The sequence below is a fragment of the Rhinopithecus bieti genome, unplaced genomic scaffold (genome assembly GCF_001698545.2).
Source record: "Rhinopithecus bieti isolate Rb0 unplaced genomic scaffold, ASM169854v2 scaffold_15796, whole genome shotgun sequence".
Lineage (NCBI taxonomy): Eukaryota > Metazoa > Chordata > Mammalia > Primates > Cercopithecidae > Rhinopithecus > Rhinopithecus bieti.
The window spans coordinates 1320231-1340564 of record NW_016808858.1 but is presented as its reverse complement, the minus strand read 5'-3'; the positions used below and the strand labels follow the sequence as shown (position 1 = coordinate 1340564).

Here is a 20334-nt window from a genome sequence, read left to right as displayed (position 1 = left end):
CCATGGATCAGAGAGTAATCTGAACTTTCAAATTTTATTTAAGAAGTACATTTTGTAAGGCTGTATTCTATAGATAGTGATTCCTCTGATGGATCTGGGCATAATAAAATTGAAAACCTTTTGGAAAGGAGTCACCATTCTAGATGCCATTAAGAACATTTCTGATTCATGGAAGGAGAACAAAATATTAATGTTAACAAGAGTTTGGAAGAAGTTGATTCCAATCCTAATAGATTACTTTGAGGGGATCAAGGTATCAGTGGTGGAGATAACTGCAGATATCATGGAAATAGCAAGAGAACTAGAATTATAAGCACAGCCTGAAGGTATGACTGAATTGCTGCAATCTCATGATAAAACTTGAACACATGAGGATTTGATTTTTATGGTTAAGCAAATAAAGTAGTTTCTAGAGATGGAATCTACTCCTGGTGAAGATCCTGTCAATGTTTTGATATTGAAGCAAAGTATTTAGTATATTAGATAAACTTAGTTGATAAAGCAGCAGCAGACTTTCAGAAGATTGAATCCAATTTGGTAAGAAATTTTACTATAGGTAAAATGCTATCAAACTGCATAGTATGCTACAGAGAATTCTTTTGTGAAAGGGAGTATCAATTGATGTAACGAATTTCATTTTGTCTTATTTTAAAATTGCTGCAGCTACCCCAGCTTTCAGCAGCCATCACCCTCATCATTCAGCAGCCAGCACCCTCATCATTCAGCAGCCAGCAACATCAAGGCAAGACCCTCCCCCAGCACAAGTTTGACTTGATGAAGGTTCAGATGATTGTTAGCATTTTTTAGCAATAAAGTATCCTTAAATTAAGGTATATAAATTGCTTTTTAGGCATAATAAGATTGTACACTTAGTCTACAGAAAAGCGGAAACATAATTTTAATTTTTAGTATTTTTTTCTTTTCAACTTTTATTTTAGAATCAGGGGGACATGTGTAGGTTAGCTACAAAGGTATATTGCATGATGCTGAGGTTTGGGTATGATTGAACCCATCATCCAGGTTATGAGCATAGTACACATTAGGTAGTTTTTCAGCTGTTATGCCCCTCCTTCTCTCTTCACTCTAGTAGTCCCCAGTATCTATTGCTTCCATCTTTATGTTCATATGTAGCCAGTGTTTACCTCTCACTTATTAGAGAAAATATGCAGTGCTTGGTTTTCTGTTCCTGTGTTAATTTACTTCAGATTATGGCCTCCCGCTACATTCTACAAAGGACATCATTTTGTTCTTTCTTGTAGTATTCCATGGTGTAAATGTACCACATTTTCTTTGTCCAATATACCATTGATGAGCACCTGGGTTCATTCCATAAACATAACTTTTAGATGTACTGGGAAACCCAAAACTTTGTGTCTCTCTTTATTGAGATACTCACTTTATTCTAGTAGCCTGGAACTAAGCCCACCATATTTTGATGTGTCCCTTTATACATACATTGTGAATGGCTAATTCAAACTAATTAACTTCACATACTTATTTTTTACTTTTCGTGTGCTAAGAACAGTTAAAATCTACTTTCTTAGCAATTTTCAAGAATACAATACATTGTCATTAACTTTAGTCATCACGCTGTACAACAGATCTCTTAATTTACTCTTTCATTCCTTCCTTTTTTTTTTTTTTTTTTTTTTTTGAGATGGAATCTCACTCTGTTGCCCAGGCTAGAGTGCAGGGGCACAATCTCAGCTCACTACAACCTTGGCCTCCCAGGTTCAAGCGATTCTGCTACCTCAACCTCCTGAGTACCTAGGATCACAAGCGCACACCACCATCCCTGGCTAAATTTTTGTATTTTTAGTAGAGATGGGGTTTCACTGTGTTGCCTAGGGTGGTCTCGAACTCCTGAGCTCAGGCAATCCACCCATCCCAGCTTCCCAAAGTGCTAGAAGTACAGGCATGAGGCACTTCGCTTGGCCTACTTCTTATACGTAACTGAAATTTTGTATCATTTGACCAACTTCCCTCCAACCCACACCAGCTCCAGCCCTTCGTAACCATCCTCTACTCTCTAATTCTAGGAGTTTAAATTTTCTTTTGACTCCACAAATAAGTGAGATCATGCAGTTTCTGTCTTTATGTGCCTGAATCATTTTATTTCACATACTGAACTCCAGATTCATCCATGTTGTTGCAAATGAGAGGGTTTTCCTTTTTTGTGGCTGAATAGTGTTCCATTGTGTATATATACCACATTTTCTTAATACATCCATCGTTATCGATATTTGGGTTGGTTTTGTATATGAATAATGTTACAATGAACTTGGAAGTTCAGATATATTTCCCTTTGGATATATGCCCAGGAGTGGAATTGCTGAATAATATGATAGTTTTATTTTTAATTTTTTAAGAAACTGCTATGTTTTCCCAAATGACTATATTAATTTACATTCCCATGAACAGTGCACAATCCTTCCTTTTTTTTTTTTTTTTTTTTTTTTTTTTTTTGAGATGGAATCTCACCCGGTCATTCAGGCTGGAGTGCAATGGCATGATTTTAGCTCACTGCAACCTCCACCTCCCAGGTTCAAGCAATTCTTGTGTCTCAGCCTCCCAAGTAGCTGGGATTGCATGCATCTGACACCACGCACGGCTACTTTTTGTATTTTTAGTAGAGATGGGGTATCACCATGTTGGCCAGGCTACTCTCAAACTCCTGACCTCCTGATCTGCCTGCCTTGGCCTCCCAAAGTCCCCCTCTTTTTTTTTTTTAACATAGTCTCTAACACTTCTTGTCTTTGTCTTTTTATTAATAGCTGTTCTAAAAGGTGTGAGGTAATATTAATATTATCTCATTGTGGTTTTAATTTGTGTTTCCTGGTGATTAGTGATGTTGAGTATCTTTTCATGTACCTGTTGGACATTTGCGTATCTTCTTTTGAGAAATGTCTATTCACATCCTGTGCCCAATTTTTTAAATTAGTTTTTCTGTTTTCTAACTATTGAATTGAGTTTTTTATATAGTTTGAATATTAACCCCTTACTAGAGGTATGGTTTGCAAATATATTCTACTATTCTGTAGGTTGTCTGTCTATCATGTTAATTATTTTCTTGGTTGCGTGGAGATTTTTAGTTTGATGTAATCCCATTTGTCTATTTTTGTGTTTGTTGTCTATGTTTTGGGGCTCATATCCAAAAAAATCATTGCCCAGACCAAAGTCTTGGAGCTTTTACTGTATGCTTTCTTCCTGCAGTTTCACAATTTCTAATCCCTATATTTAAGTCTTTAATTCATTTTGAATTGGTTTTGGATATAGTGTTAGATATGGGTCCAATTTCATTCTGCTGAATGTGGCTATCCAATTGTCCCCAAGTGACTAATTGCAGAGACTGTCATTTCCCCATTGTTTTTGGCATCTTTGTCAAAATTATTGGATTGATTTATGGGTTCTCAATTCTGTTTCAATGAACAGTAAATCTGCTTTTATGCCATTACCATGCCATTATAATTACTATAGTTTTGTAGTATATTTTGAAATCAGGGAATGTGATGCTTTGTTCTTTTTGCTCAAAATTGTTTTGGCTATTCAGGCCCTTTTGTAGTTCCATATGAATTTGAAGACTATTTTCTATTTTGTAAAGAATGTCTTGGTATTTTGATAGGATTACATTGAATATGTAAATTTCTTTGGGTAGTATAGTAATTTTAACAACATTAATTTTTCTAATCTATGATTAGAGGATATCTTTTTATTTATTTTTGTGATATACAGTTACTTGTATCAATATTTTATAGTTTTCAGTGTACACGTCTTTCATTTTCTTGGATAAATTTACTCCTAAGTATTTTATTTTTTGATGCTGTTGTACGTGGGGTTGTTTTCTTAGCTTCTTTTTCAGATAGTTCATTGTTAGTGTACAGAAACAGTACCAATTTTTGTATGTTGCATTTGTATCTTGCAGGTTTACTTAATTTATCAGTTTTAACAGTTTTCCAGTGAATTCTCAGACTTTTCTGTGTATAAGGTCAGATCATCAGTAAACAGATACAGCATCCTCTTTCTTTCATATTTTGATACATTTTCTTTTTTCTTTTTTTTTTTTTTTTGCCTAATTGCTAATTGGGTAGAACTTTTAATACTATATTGAATGGAGGTGGCAAGAGTGATCATACTTAAATCTTTAGAGTTCACTGGGTAGTTCTAGAGATTAAAAATGGCAAAATTTACACCAAAAGTGACATAAAATGACTCTTTAAAAGCGTTCAATTTATCTTTTCTGGTTTTATTCCAGCACTATGCTTTTCTCTCTTATATATGGGTATAGGTGGTTGTGATGTTGGTATTGGCACCAACATTTTGGTGTTCATACATGTTCTTATACACTGATTTCTGAATAAAACTTAACATAGACTGTTACTTAATTCTCATTATATGAGAATTGCCATGAAGCCAATAAAAATCTGCCTAATGATTTTCTTGGATAATGGTCACTTTCTTATTTGATATTATGTCCATGTTCCTGTGGACACAAGTGAAGAGAAGATGTTGATAAATTAAGTAAAATCCTTAATTCTCAATTTCAGTTTCCTTATCTTTAAAACATGAAAAAAAAGTCCTCTTATTTTTACCCAAGAGGATGATAGTATTATCTTAATGGCAGGTATTGATCTGTGCCCTTTATGCATTAACTATGGTGAGAAAATTACCGTAGAGGGGACAAAGAACACTCCACAGCATTTGTCAGTCATGATTTGATGCTTTATTTTCTCCTTTCTTTTTGAAAAATTTCAAGAGTAGACAGCTGACCTTCCTCTGAACAGTTTCTTTTCTGCTATCATCACCTACAATTAAGTCTAAAACTTAATATGTCTAAGACATTACACATGTAATGGAAGAGGGTTAATAAGGAGAATAAAAACTCCAAGAGAATTAAATCACATTAAATAGGACAGTTGGGCCATAGTGCACTCTGTCTGGAGAATTAACAATGTACTGTTCAGGCCGGTGGAAGAGATCAGTTTGTACTTCCTTGTATGTGAGTGTGTTAGGTTCAAAAAGAGAATAAATAATACAATTTCCAGAAGGAAAGATATATTGATGACAGATGTAGTAGGTTAGTGCCAGGCCCACATGGCCTTAAATTCCTATATCAGTTCTGTGTGTCCATCCCCCTGCTTTCTCATTTTTTGCTCTTAACTACTTTCTCCTGAAGCCTTTAGAAGGCTGCCCTTGGATACTGGGGCCATATCTGGAATCAAGCTCCTAAGAGTTTTATATCCCCTACCTCAGGGCAACCTGTAGCCAATGGCTATTTAGCGTGGAAGTCCAAAGACTCATCTCTTTTTCTTCTGGTAGTTCAAACTAGGGTATACTTTACATTCTACCAAGATCTAGTGGAGTCTGGGATTTCAATTGACATTGTACCCTTATTTTGCTTTTCTTTCTTTTGTATCCTGCCTAATCCACCTTCTTACTAATGTATCCTTATAAACACTTTCTTTATTATACATTTGCCTGTAAATGCTTAGCCTAAGGTCTGTTTTGGGGACAACCTGAACATAGACAATAGACTACCATAACTTCTTAGCTTTTATTTAATAACTTAAATCACATTTGATAGGCACCCTCTATTTAAATCCAATGAGCACATACTTTTAAAGAAATATTAACCAACCTGTCAACAAATGCATGGTGAAGAAGGAAGATGGGATCGTTGGCAGATCCCTGTACCTGGGACATTGTTCCATTCATATAGATGTGCAAGGCATTGTGCATGCTGCTTTGAGAGGCATCTGCTATCCCAGTAAGTGGACTAGCAAATCCTGTTCAGTAAAAAATACGAAAAAAAATTTTTTTTAATGACTTTTATGACTTTAATGACTGAAAACCCAAGTGATTATCCCATTTGATTTATAACTATAACTTAAAGCCCAATTCAAAATATAAAATCAAAAATAAAATTCATTCTGCATTGAGACTCTTTACATTCTGGATACCCAATGTGTATTAAATCAATATTTGTGGAATTAAATGGCCTCAATTTGGGTACAATAGACTGCTTAACCAGATAAAAGAGGCTGAGCCAATTTGTGTTCCCTCTTGTTCCTTCTGCCTTAATTTCTGTTTCAATTTGGACAAGTCATAGGAACATTTTATAATAACCAGCAGTCACTTTCACTTTAGTCTGTAACAACACTCACAGCAGATCTTTTCAGACTGTTATGTATCCCCTTGCTTTCCAGTTCTGGAGAATACTTTAAGTTTGGTTTCTGGTTCCAGAGAAAGCGTAAAATTTGTGACTTTCACATTTCAATTCCTCTTTCACAGGAACATCTTTCATATCAGTTCATAATGTGTTTGATTTTACAAAACATTCATTTCAAAAATAATCAGAACTCCAATAAATATTTCTGTTTATTACATCAGCAACAGTAATAATGGGAACATTTTTAATAAGAGCTATTATTTTCTAAATGTTGAGTATGCTAAATGTTTATTGTGACATATGTTCTTCAATCTTTACAGTAACTCTGTTAGTTAGAAATTATTATCCCTATTCAAAGAAAACTGAGGTTCAGAGAAGTTCTGAGTTTACCAAACTACCCAGGTAGAGTTGGGATTTTAATCCGTATCAATTAGACGCTAAGATATGAGCTCTTGGAATTTTGTGTTCTCTCTCATATGCCCATTAACAAGACGAAGAGGAAGGTGACTTTTTGTGCCCACTCATGCAAAACTGAGAGTTAGGACCAGAAAAAGAAGTTTGAATAACAAAATTGAATTGTAAACAGGAACCAAGTTGGGGGAACATGACAAAGGTCATTCAGAATTTAGAAATATCAAGCAAGCAGAAATTGTGAATAAGATCATAATGTAAACCAGAGTTATAACAGAAACAGTGAAAAAAATTAGGATTTAGGCAGGGAGGTTCTAGCTTTATTTCATGGAAGTAGAACTATTTTATTGGCAATATCTTCCTTATTAAAGGTGCAGTTCTTAATTTTTGCATCACATGCCTTGTGCTCTCCCACTAATATGGCTCATAGTGTTTCTGCCCCTTCAGGTAGTGGTGTTTTTCCCTCCTTTTACCTCCTTTTGAACTTATTTTATTCATTCTAGGAGACCATACCAATCCGTGATCCCTCTGAAAGATTAGCCTAAGAACATGCATGTCCCTCTCCTTTATACAGTTTTGTTTATGACAACTTCTGTGAATATACATACATGACAATCTGTGTAGAGATTTTTCTAGATCTTGACATAATTTTATGTGACATTTAGAAAGATCTGACCAATTAAGTACCTCCATTATTATAGAAGTGGAAAAAAGGGCTTAGAGGGGGCAAAGAACTTGTCTAAGGTAAAATAACAAATTGGAGGTTACGGTTAGAGCAGATACCTGTTTTAGTATAGAACTTATGCTCCTAAATACAATGGTTTACTTCCTTGGCTATGTAGCAATAAATCATGTCACTGAGGACAGTGTTCTGCATAGAAGTTGTTTTCAAGATTTTATCTTTGTGTAGCACCAAATGAAAATTTAAAACGACTTACACTCTCACACTTTTTAAAGTAGGTCCCAAACTGATTTTTTTTAATTTAAAATAATTTAAATTTTTTTTTATTTTTCATTAGTATTTAACAGTTGTACATATCTTTGGGGTACATGTGATATTTTGATGCCTATAATGTACAAAGTGTAACGATCACATTAGAGTAATTGGAATATCGATCACCTCAATCATTTATCTTTTCTTTATGTCGGGAATCTTACGAAGTTTCTCTTCTAGCTATTTAAAATGTACAATAAATTGTTGTTAACTATAATTTTCTACTGTACTATCAAATTGTTTTAATCATAATCATAAATAGTTTCAGAGGATATAATACAAGGATATTGCAAACAGTGTCAATTTAAAATGAACATATATTATTGCTTTCAAAAAATGTATCCACCATGATTGTTTGATACCATCATCCATATCAAAACAACTTAAACTCTTCTTTGATAGTCTGTAACTTTCTGGAGTTACCTTTTTATACTTGAACTTGTATTTGTATACTATTTGTCTACACAATTATATCTAAATGTTATATATGTTATGCTTAAATTATTTAAAACATATTAGTGATGATTAAGGAGATGTTAGTCTAAGGATACAAAACTTTTGTTAGATAGGAGGAATAAGTTCAGGAGATCTATCACACAACATAGTGATTATAGTTAATAACAATGCATGGTATACTTAAAAATTGCTAAGAGAGTAGATTTTAAATGTTCTCACTACCCAAATAAGTATGTGAGGCAACAGATATTTTAAGTAGCTTGATTTAGCCATTTCCCAATATATACATACATCAAAACATCATGTGAGGCACCATAAATATATACAATTTTTATTTATAAATTTTAAAAGGGAAAATAATAAGTAGCCTACCAAAATTCTCTGTAACAAAAATAGGTATATCAATTATATTCTAAATTTTAAAAAATAAATAACTTCCAGGAAACTTTGTTCTTATAAATAAGTAGATAAGGGTAAATAAATATTTATACAAATTTTACCTACTTTTTTGAACTCATTTGAGCTAAATAAGCTAATAATGATACAATCCAGCAAAAAATTAGTTTTTACAATTTGATCCATCAACTGACAACTCAAGCAAAACTTATTTGATAAAAGCAATTTCACAAATGATGAATTTATTTATAAACTACTCAACTCTTAAGAAGTTTGTTGCCTAGTAATTAAAGTTATACATGTTGGCAATACTAGCACAAATATTTTGGATTTCCCACTTGTCAAACACTCTGGAAGTTTTTCCCATTCTGGGAGCAGATTGTATTGCAAATGAATTCAGAATAGGTGGAAGATAGGCTCTTCTGAAACATTGGAGAAGGGAGATTTTGAAAGGAGGGTGGGTGAAGGAGAATCTTCAGGAGTCCTCTCAATAAGATTCATTTGGAAAAGTATACTTGGAAGGATGAGTTACCCCTTAGAAAGTCTTTGTGAACCTGCAGTAGTGTATCTATCTATGCCACTTTGAAGATACTGCTGTAAAAAAGATTTTTAGAACTGAGTAGAACTTGGCTTAAATTCTATGTTACATACTGGAAGTATAATCCTTGTCAATTTATTTATATTTTGGGGGCTTCAATGGTAAGAGAGGAAGTAAATAATGTCCACTTATCAGTTGCTGGCAAGGATTAATTTTGATAGCAGGTATAAAAGCAACTAGTATAGATCTGGTGCAAAGTGAATACTCCCTGAGTAGTAACTATTATTTCTCTAATCATGTTACATGTGATAAATGGGTGCTGCTAACCAAGAATATGGTGCACTCCCAATGCAAAAGTGTATCTTTTGCTGCAACTCCACACCGTTAGGTACCACTCTAGCATCACGCATCTCCCTCCTTCCTAAACTTAATTTTTTCTTTGGAAACCTGACTGCTGACTGCCCTCATCCTGTGTCAGGTGTTCTTAGGTGTCTTAGGAACTAGAATGGACTGACATTTTAAGAGCATTTTCAGCCAGGCTAGTATTTCATTATTCACTACTATACTGACCTGACAGATGTCGCATCTAGAAAAGCCTCTAATATTATTAAGAAAAAAATCAAAACAAAACAACAGCTAAAGAAAAAGTACACAGAGTTTTCAGAATACATTGTGATAGTGCTTAGAAATAACGTAAAGCCTCAGGTTGAACCAAGATTCTTTTAATACATACCAGATTAATATAAACAGTTGTAAACAGTTTTATTATATTAACAATTTTAAATAAACTATGTATATATTGTCTCTTCAAATAGAATAGAAACACCTCAGAATTCGAGATCAAATTGTTTGTTTTGATTTTGATAATAAAATCAGAGACTTGAACATCTTCATATTTAAAAGATAAACAAATATAAAATACTTCTCAATCTTTCACTTATGTATCCCATAGAGATTGGGAATAGGAGAGAGAATTTCCATAAAACCTACAAGGTAATTTTAGAGAGCTCTACTCTGGCACCTGTCAAGTGACAAAACAGAGAAAATGTTATGAATGACAAATAATCTAAAATATGAAAACTATTTTCTATTTTATCTTTTCAAAGAGTTCATTTTCTTGGTTGGTAAAGTCAACTTGAAAAAACATAGAAATAATTACTCCAACATCAGTGGCTTCTCTGTCTGAGATTTGACTCTGTTTTGGAAGAATAAGTCAAAGAGGAAATTCTAGGTACCCCAAAATAATGCCCGTATATATCCAGGTTTTCAAATATCTTTCATGTACATAATCTCATTTGAATCTCAGGGCTACTTGTGATATGAATATTATCACTACCTCAATTTTACAAATGTAAAAACTACAGTTTATAGAAGTTAAGTAACAAGTAAATTAAAGCTAGTAATTGGGGAATCAATGATCTGAACCATTGATTCCAATACCTGTGCTCCTTTTTGCATTTACTGCTGGGTAGTGTCTGTACTGACATATCCTTGGAAATTTCTTTGCACTATACCCCTACAATGAATTTGTGGACTTGTCGTTTATAGCTACCAAATTACAGCAAGGTGTAGAATGTGTTATTATCTCAACCTTGTCCAGGAATTCTTCATGGAAAGAAATTTTAATGAGCCAGTAGAGACATTGTTAGTCACAGATGCCAAAATAGCTCAATGTTCTTTGTGAAGGGCAGTAAGAGTTCCCCCAAATTATGTTATGCCTTAACGTTTGCAAGTTATATTCCTATAGGAAATTAATAAACCCAGTTTCAGATCAATGGCAACAATAGAATTTTTTTTTTTTTTTTTTTTTTTTTTTTTTTTGAGATGGAGTCTCGCTCTTTTGCCCAGGCTGGAGTGCAGTGGTGCAATCTCAGCTTACTGAAACCTCCACCTCCCAGATTCAAGTGATTCTCCTGCCTCAGACTCCAGAGTAGCTGGGATTACAGGTGCAAGCAGCATGCCCGGCTAATTTTTGTATTTTCAGTAGAGATGGGGATTCCCCATGATGGCCAGACTAGTCTCAAACTACTGACCTCAGGTGATCCACCCTCCCTGGCCTCCTAAAATGTTGGGATTACAGGTGTGAGCCACTGTTCCTGGCCCCCAACAATAGAAAATTTCAACTAGTTGATCTCTTTTTGCTCTTTTCTTCCCTAATACTACTCTGAAAAGTTTATGTTTGTTTCTTTTTAATATTGATGCTTATCTCTCATACCTGGAGATTCAGATATAACTGGTTTAGAATGGGACTCAGGCACTTGGAGTTTGAAAACCATTCTGGGTCATTCTAACATGTGACCAGGGTTGCACTGCACTGAATTAAGCTAAATTGATCTCCATTCTCTAAACCTGAGCTCATGCTTCAAAAACTCTACCTGTGAATATATGAGTTCCTTGATGTGAAATTTTCACCTTCTATATTCTGACACCAAAAATGTTTCTACCTTTAAAATCTTACACTATAAACTTATGCCTTCACATATTTTCTTACTGGTAACTCTTCCATGTTCCTTTGAAAATTAAGAAATTGAGCAACTACTTTGTAACAGTCACTGGCTAGGCATTGGCACATATATCACCTCATATAACTCCGTATCTTTCTATTTAGGAAGATGAGTTACAGATATTGCACTTTAACCACACCTGTTAAGAGTTTGAAATGTGAAAAGGTGTGTAGTTAAATCTTCAGAAGAACAGAGCACATTTAATTTAGTGAATTTCATTTAAGTGCATTTTAACCTATTTTAACATTTCATAGTGTTTCAGAGATAGAACTGGAGAAAAGGAAATAAAAAGAAGATAGAAAATGTACATTAGTGCATCTGAAGATTTTTTTAAAAGTGATTTTAGACCCACTGACTTATATTCCTCCAATTTACTCTCCTAATGTGCAACTTGATTGAGGAATTAAGTACACAGCTTCAAAAGGTTACGCACAATGGTTTTAGGAGGCTGTGTTTGATGGCTGAATACTTTGAAAAGGCTTGTAATTTAAACTACTTACAGAAGAAATACACAATTGCAGATCAAAAAACATTTTTGGATCTAAGCAAGTCCCTAGATACACGAGAAGCGTTAACATTCAACCAACTTCCAGTTTGCTCAAAGTGCTAGCTCTACAGCCATAAATGTAATTAATTAGCATTTTGTTTATTAGAAAATATTTTGACTCAGGAGATTTCTTTGATTATGAGAAATAGAGTAACGAAGCAAATGCAGTGGTGCATGAGTGTTTCATACTATGTAATTATTATAGCATAGCCCAGGGCACAAACACTCCACATATTTTGTGGTTTTCAAAAATGTGGTCCCAGAGTCAGCAGCATCCCCTGTAAACTTGTTACAAATACAAATCCTCTAGCCCTAACATTGAATCACTGAACAGAAAGTCAAGTGGGGACTCATCACATGTGTTAACCATTTCTCCAGGTGATTCTAATGCACGATAAGGTTTAAAAACAGCTGCTTTCATTCTTTTCATTGTTTGCACAAAGACAATGATTAATCACAATGAATCATAAGTCATCTCTATAAATTCAATAAAGTTTTTTGTGTTAATAAGGTGTTTATTATTTTAAGTGGGTTTCTCTACTTGTTAATCTCGGTGTTTGTGTTTTCTCTACTACTTAATTGCCTCTCTACAACAAAGATTACCGCTATTACTACACCTTCTATTCCTATGTGGTAAGTGCTAGAATGTGTTTCCTTAGGTTTTTATGGCACTTCATCTTCATAGTAACTCTGTTTTTTTGTTTTTTTTTTTTTTTTTGTTTTGTTTTTGTATTTTGTTTTTTTGAGACGGAGTTTCGCTCTTGTTGCCCAGGCGCTGGAGTGCAGTGGCACGATCTCCGCTCACTGCAACCTCCGCCTCCCAGGTTCAAGCGATTTTCCTGCCTCAGTCTTCTGAGTAGCTGGGATTACAGGCACCTGCCACTCCCGGCTATCGTCATAGTAAATCTGTAAAGAAGATACTATTTAACCAACTTTCAGGTGTTGAAACTAAGGCCCAAAGAGGATACGTGGTTTATCTAAGGTTATTCAGTAATGATATAGTTTGGATATGTGTCCTCGCCCAAATGTCATGTTGAAATGTAATCACCACTTTTGGAGGTGGGGCCTGGTGGGAGGTGATTTGATCATGGGGCAAATTTCTCATGAATAGTATAGTATTATCCCTTTGATGCTGTTCTCACAATGGTGAGTGAGTTCTCGCAAGATCTGATGATTTGAAAGTGTGTGGCACCTGCTACGCTTCAGGCTGGCTCCTGCTCGGGCCATATAAGAAGTGTGCTCTCTTTGCCTGCCACTGTAATTAGAAGTTTCAGCCTCCATAGAAGCCAGGCAGATGTTAGCACTATGCTTCCTGTACAGCCTACAGAACTGTGAGTAAATATGACCCTTTTTAAAAAAATTACTCAGTCTGAGGTATTTCTTTAAAGCAATGTGAGAATGACCTAATACAAGCAGATAAGTAGCAGGGTCAGAATTTTGGCCAATTATCTGCCAAACTTCCAAGCTTTGCTCTTAATTATTCTGTTACATTCTTTCAGTTAATATAAAGCCATTAGTTGCAATAAAATTTAAAACAGACAATAGAAGTTCTGTTCCAGTTATGATAGTCTCTTTATTTCCCTTAATTCTTGTCATATCCATTGGAATAAAAAGCTGAAACCCAGCTTTTTCATAATGTACTCTCTTGGGTTAGAAAAGGCCCTATCATGGTGGTTCTTACTCTCTGGATGAAAACTTCATCAGTTTCCTATCACAGGACTCCAGGGCACATGGTCAACTGGATCAACCAGACTCCTATATTAAGTATCAAAGAAGGCAAGAATTTTTGGCGGTGTCACCAAGATATTGTATAAGACCAAATGCCCACATACTTTTGCCTAATTTTCATTCTTGTTACATTTAATTTTTTTACTAGATTGTAAGAATTTGTAGAAGGACATAATTTCATCCTAAGGGTTGCTTTTAAAAGCATTCTGTCAGGCTGGGCATGGTGGTTCACGCCTGTACTCCCAGCACTTTGGGAGGCCGAGATGGGTGGATCACTTGACGTTAGGAGTTCAAAACCAGCCTGGCCAACATGGTTTCTTTACTAAAAATATAAAAATTAGCCGGGGTGGTGGTACATGCCTGTAGTCCCAGCTACTCAGGAGGCTGAGGCAGGAGAATCGTTTGAACCTGGGAGACGGAGGTTGCAGTGAGCCGAGATCACAGCACCGCACTCCAGCCTGGCCAATAGAGTGAGACTGTCTCAAAAAAAAAAAAAAAAAATCCTTATATCATTCTGCTGCTCTTTACACTTTGGATATAAGTTTAATTTATGATTAATATTTTCCTGAAACAATTTTTGTCCAGTTTGAGTCTCAAGCACTAGTCTATTATTTAGAATTTGGTTTCTATATAGGGCTTGAAAATTACAGTGTGTGCATCAGCATGAGAGACAGTAATTTTAAGGAACTTTTACTATTGCAGTAAAAGGATGGTTCTAAGAAATTTACAAATACTGACTCATGTAATATTCACAACATATGAGGTAGGTATTGTGATTATCATCACTTTGTAAGTGAGGGACCTCAAGCAAGGGCAGGTTATTCTTATAAAAGTCATTTAACTAGTAAGTGATAGTGCTGGAATTTAAACCCAGGTAGTCCAACTCTTAACCACTTCTCTCTAACTGCATCTAAAACTTGGCTTTTCTATTTGGAACACTTGAGGACATGATCTCCCTTGCTAATGATCCAAGTTTTCTACCTGTTAGCTCTGTAACATTGTCAAGTTAGATAAATTCTCAGAATCTCAGTTTCCTCGTTTATAAATTGTGCTTAATAATAAATATAGCATAAGACTTTTAAGAGGAATCATTAAGATAATGGATGTGAAAGGTGTTTAGAAAAGTAGGAGTGTAGTGATGTTAACAGTTGTTATTAATTACAGAGGTTATCTGGTAATTTGTAAGCTTATTTTGTAAAGATATAGGAAAGCATTTGTGAGTTTTCCTCCTTTTCTTCTTTGTACTTTACTGAAACTGTTCCAGCTCATTCTTGGTGATATCAGATCATCAATAAAAACTTCTCTGACAAGAAATATTTGGTTAGGTTCCTTCATTTAATGACACTTATATTTGCCTCTTTTAATCATTTATTTTCTTTGGATTATAATTAGTTTTTCACAATCTAGTTCTTAATTAAGTTTCAAGAGGGCAGAATCTGTCATTATTTATTCCTAGTATATTGCAAAGTATCTGTACATAGTAGATACTCTGTAAATGATTTTTAATCAATAAATATGAGGCATATATTTCTCTTTCTAAAACATGTAGCTTTAGTTGCTGGCATAATTTTAAAATCAATTAACTTCTGAAGATTCCCATAATGTTCTAAGGTTTATGTCTTTGAGTAAGATTGATGATGGCTTTGAATTTGACCCTTATGTTTTTATGTTATAGACTTTTCTCTCAATAGTCTCCTGATGGAATAATTAAGTGAATAGAGACAAAGCCCTGAACAACCTACATGAAAAATAGTTTTGGCATTGTTCAGCATGGAGGAGATAACAGTACATGTTAGGATAAAAGAGATAGGTGATTCTTCACTCTAAAAAAGTAGTTAATAGAAATAATTATTCACCCATAAAACATGGAATAAATTTTTGGGAAATACCATGGGGAAAGAAGAATGTATAATGATTATGGAAAACAGAATAGCATGACCTTTTTCTGTGTGTTGAAAAATGGGATAACATTGGAAACTATTTCAGAAAGAGTAGGGCAAGCAAGCAATGGTAAGAAAGAGAAAATCATCTATTCTTTCACAGGTAAGAATTGAGGCCTCAATGAAAATGAGGCATCCCAGCCCAGGCCAGAACTAAAGTTCAGGAATTACTGGATCCTAGAGGGAAAAATAAAACAACGAAGAGACTCAAACAGAAAGACCAAAGACATATCCGTTCACTGTGTTCAAAAAACCAATTTCCCTTAACTCCTGGATGCACAACCAACGTCACATTTATATGTGGCCCTGTTAATAAGTAGAGGTCAATGACATGTGGGCAGAAGGTAGGTGGGCCACTTCAAGGCTTGGCCCATATATTTCTCACAATTCTCCATACACCCTCATACTCTGTCTCCCAGGAAGATAGAGAAGATATGTCAGATAATTGGGGGACAGTAGACTCACTAACATAGCCATAGGGAAGGTCACTCACCAACCAGAAACATCCAAATTGGACTTTGTATGAGCAAGAAATTCATTTTTATTGGATTAGGCCATTAAGATTTTGGCATGCATTTGTTACACTGCGTAGCATTGCTTACTCTAATACGCTCCACTTCCTGTGATTTAGTAATAAATGCTCACAATTTTAATAACTTAAAAGGTCTAAAGAGAGACTTTAACACTTCATTTCTACTATATTTCTACTATAGTATAAACACTTATTTTTACTATAGAACTAATGTTTTACATGAAATTTAAAACAACACAGTGACAGAACATTATGGTAAGAGTGCTTGATTTTTATTTTAAATATTTTACAAAACACGAGTAAAAGATTGTGGCAGAGACTACTACTTTTTTTCACAAATACTATTTTTTTCTCTTTTTCCTAATAAATAATCTAAATGTTGCTGGACACATGGCCACTGGCTCGAGATAACATCTTCCAGTTTAAGCTAAATGTTACCATGTCTGTTTGATCATGATAAGAAACACTTCTAAATAATTCCTTTAAAGAAAAATAGTCATGAACTATTCTGCCCACTTTCACCCTTTCAATTAGGGTGAAAACATTAGGATGAAGATTAAGAGATGGAAGCTATGAGTTAAGGATGACAGAATTGCACTACCAGATCTTGAAGATCTAACTTTATGTCGTTTCATAACAGCAAAATCAATTTCTGTTTCTTTAAAGGCATATTATTTGGATTTTCTTTTTTTTTTTTTTGGGCGGGGGGAGATGGCAGTCTCCCTCTGGACCTCCCAAATAGCTGAGACTACAGGAGTGCACCACCATGCCTGGGTAATTTTTTTGTGTTTTTAGTAGAGATGGGGTTTTCACCATGTTGCCCAAGCTGGTCTCAAACTCCAGAGCTCAGGCAATCAGTCCACCTCAGCCTTGGGTTTTCAATACCATAAAGTGAGCCCCACTTAATAGAAGGTGAAATGGGCTAACTCAACAATATTCCATGAAATGAATGGCAGATAGAAACTCAGAAGGAATAATTTGAGCCACAGTTGCTTTTAGTGTACATACAGTAATATTTCTTACTCCACTTAACTGCCATCCTTTAAGTATATTGCCTAGAAATCTGATGCTTTTTCTTAGTACATTTTCTTCTGTTTATTTATACACTAAAGTCACCATTCCAGGTTCATAAGCTTTCACACCTTGTATTGGTAAGTGAAGTCACTCACTGCACAAAATCTGAATTTACTGCATGATGAAAAAGAAAAATAAATATGGTTTCAATTAACATTATTGACGAAAGATACCAAAATCCTAGTATGTTGTATACATCCTAAAAATTATTTTTTCATTATAATAATACAGTAACAGAGGTTTTCTATATTTAACAAACATTATCTTAGTTGATACTTATATAAACAGAAATAGAACAGAAATACTATCTTTATAAATAAAAAACATGAGCTGTATGAAGTTAAATGACTTATGGAGGGTCTTGTGTCTTTAGTATTAATGATCTGTCTCCAAAAATGGTAGGATTCTTATGACATTTCTAAACATTTCTTAGTAACAGTATGAACACTATTTGATTGACAGGTGCACTCAAAGCCCAGACTTCACCACTGTGTAATATATCTGTGCAACACAATCACAATTGTACCCCTAAATCTATAAAAAAATTTAAGTTAAAATAGATTATTTTAATGGATTGCTTAGACTCAAATTTTTAAAGCCAATGGGATGTAGCCATTTATTTTTGCCAAAGCAATAATTTTATTTTATTTTATTATACCTGGGTACATGTGCACAATGAGCAGGTTTGTTACATAGGTATACATGTGCCATGTTGGTTTGCTGCACCCATCGACTCATCATTTACATTAGGTATTTCTCCTAATGCTATCCCTCCCCCAGCCCCTCACCCCCAAACTGGGCCCGGTGTGTGATGTTCCCCTCCCTGTGTCCATGTGTTCTCATTGTTCAGCTCCCAATTATGAGTGAGAATATGTGGTGATTGGTTTTCTGTCCTTGTGATATTTTGCTTAGAATGATGGTTTCCAGCTTCATCCTTGTTCCGGCAAAGCACATGAACTCATCATTTTCTATGGTTGCATAGTATTCCATGGCGTATATGTGCCACATTTTCTTTATCCAGTCTGTCATTGATGGGCATTTGGGTTGGTTCCAAGTATATGCTATTGTAAATAGTTCTGCAATAAACATGTGTGCATGTGTCTTTATAGTAGAATGATTTATAATCCTTTGGGTATACCCAGTAATGTGATGGCTGGGTCAAATGGTATTTCTAGTTCTAGATCCTTGAGGAATCGCCATGCTGTCTTCCACAATGGTTGAACTAATTTACACTCCCACCAACAGTGTGAAAGGGTTCCTATTTCTCTACATCCTCTGTAGCATCTGTTGTTTTTGGACTTTTTAATGATTGCCATTCTAACTGGTGTGACATGGTATCTCATTGTGGTTCTGATTAGCATTTCTCTGATAACCAGGGATGATGAGCATTTTTTTCATATGTCTGTTGGCTGCATTAAATGTCTTCTTTTGAGAAGTGTCTGTTCATATCCTTTGCCCACTTTTTGAAGGGGTTGTTTTTTTCTTGGAAATTTGTTTAAGTTCTTTGCAGATTCTGGATATTAGCCCTTTGTCAGATGGATAGATGGCAAAAATTTTCTCCCATTCTCTAGGATGCCTGTTCACTCTGATGATATTTCTTTTGCTGCGCAGAACCTCTTTAGTTTAACTGGATTCTATTTGTGTATTTTGACTTTTGCTGCCATTGCTTTTGGTGTTTTAGTCATGAAGTCTTTGCCCATGCCTATATCCTGAATGCTATTGCCTAGGTTTTCTTCTAGGGTTTTATGGTTTTAGGTCTTACATTTAAGTCTTTAATCCATCTTGAGCTAATTTTTGTGTAAGGTGTAAGGAAGGGATACAGTTTCAGCTTTCTACATATGGCTAGCCAGTTTTCCCAATACCATTTGTTAAATAGGGAATCCTTTCCTCATTGCTTGTTTTTGTCAGGTTTGTCAAAGATCAGATGGTCGTAGATGTGTGGTGGTATTTCTGAGGCCTCTGTTCTGTTCCATTAGTCTATATATCTGTTTTAGTACCAGTATCATGTTGTTTTGGTTAGTGTAGCCTTGTAGCATAGTTTGAAGTCAGGTAGCATGATGCCTCCAGCTTAGTTCTTTTTTGCTTAGGATTGTTTTGGCTATCCAGGCTCTTTTTTGGTTCCATATGACCTTTAAAGTAGTATTTTCTAATTCTGTTAAAGTCAGTGGTAGCTTGATGGGGGATAGCATTGAATCTATAAATTATCTTGGGCAGTATGATGATTTTCACAATATTGATTCTTCCTATCCATGAGCATGAAAGGTTCTTCCATTTGTTTGTGTCCTCTTTTACTTTATTGAGCCATGGTTTGTAGTCCTCCTCGAAGAGGTCCTTAACATCCCTTGTAAGTTGGATTCCTAGGTATTTTATTCTCTTTCTAGTAATTATGAATGGGAGTTCACTCATTATTTGGTTCTCTGTTTGTCTAATATTGGTGTATAAGAATGCTTGTGATTTTTGCATATTGATTGTGTATCCTGAGACTTTGCTCAAGTTGCTTATCAGCTTAAGGAGATTTTGCCCTGAGACAATGGGGTTTTCTAAATATACAATCATGTCATCTGCAAACAGACAATTGGACTTCCTCCCTTCCTATTTCAATACCATACCCTTTATTTATTTCTCTTGACTGATTGCCCTGGCCAGAACTTCCAAAACTATGTTGAATAGGAGTGGTGAGAGAAGGCATCCTTGTCTTGTGATGGTTTTCAAAGGGAATGTTTCCAGTTTTTGCCCATTCAGTATATTGGCTGTGGGTTTGTCATAAATAGCTCTTATTATTTTGAGGTCCATTCCATCAATACCTAGTTTATTTAGAGTTTTTAGCATGAAAGGCTGTTTAATTTTGTTGAAGGCCTTTTCTGCATCTGTTGAGATAATTAAGTGGTTTTTGTGGCTGGTTCTGTTTATGTGATGGATTTACATTTATTGATTTGCATATATTGAACCAGCCTTGCATCCCAGGGATGAAGCCAACTTGATTGTGGTGGATAAGCTTTTTGATGTGCTGCTGGATTCAGCTTGCCAGTAATTTGAGGATTTTTGCAT

At 34.9% G+C, this 20334-nt stretch overlaps 1 protein-coding gene across 1 annotated transcript in view; it reads right to left on the bottom strand.

The window, feature by feature from the left end:
- The window catches only part of TYR (tyrosinase), a 128568-nt gene that overhangs the window by 69276 nt on the left and 38958 nt on the right, over nucleotides 1-20334 (bottom strand). Inside the window, exon 3 of the mRNA XM_017887648.1 lies at nucleotides 5636-5783. Within this exon, the coding sequence (XP_017743137.1) occupies nucleotides 5636-5783 (148 nt within the window). The remainder of the gene's footprint in view (nucleotides 1-5635; nucleotides 5784-20334) is intronic.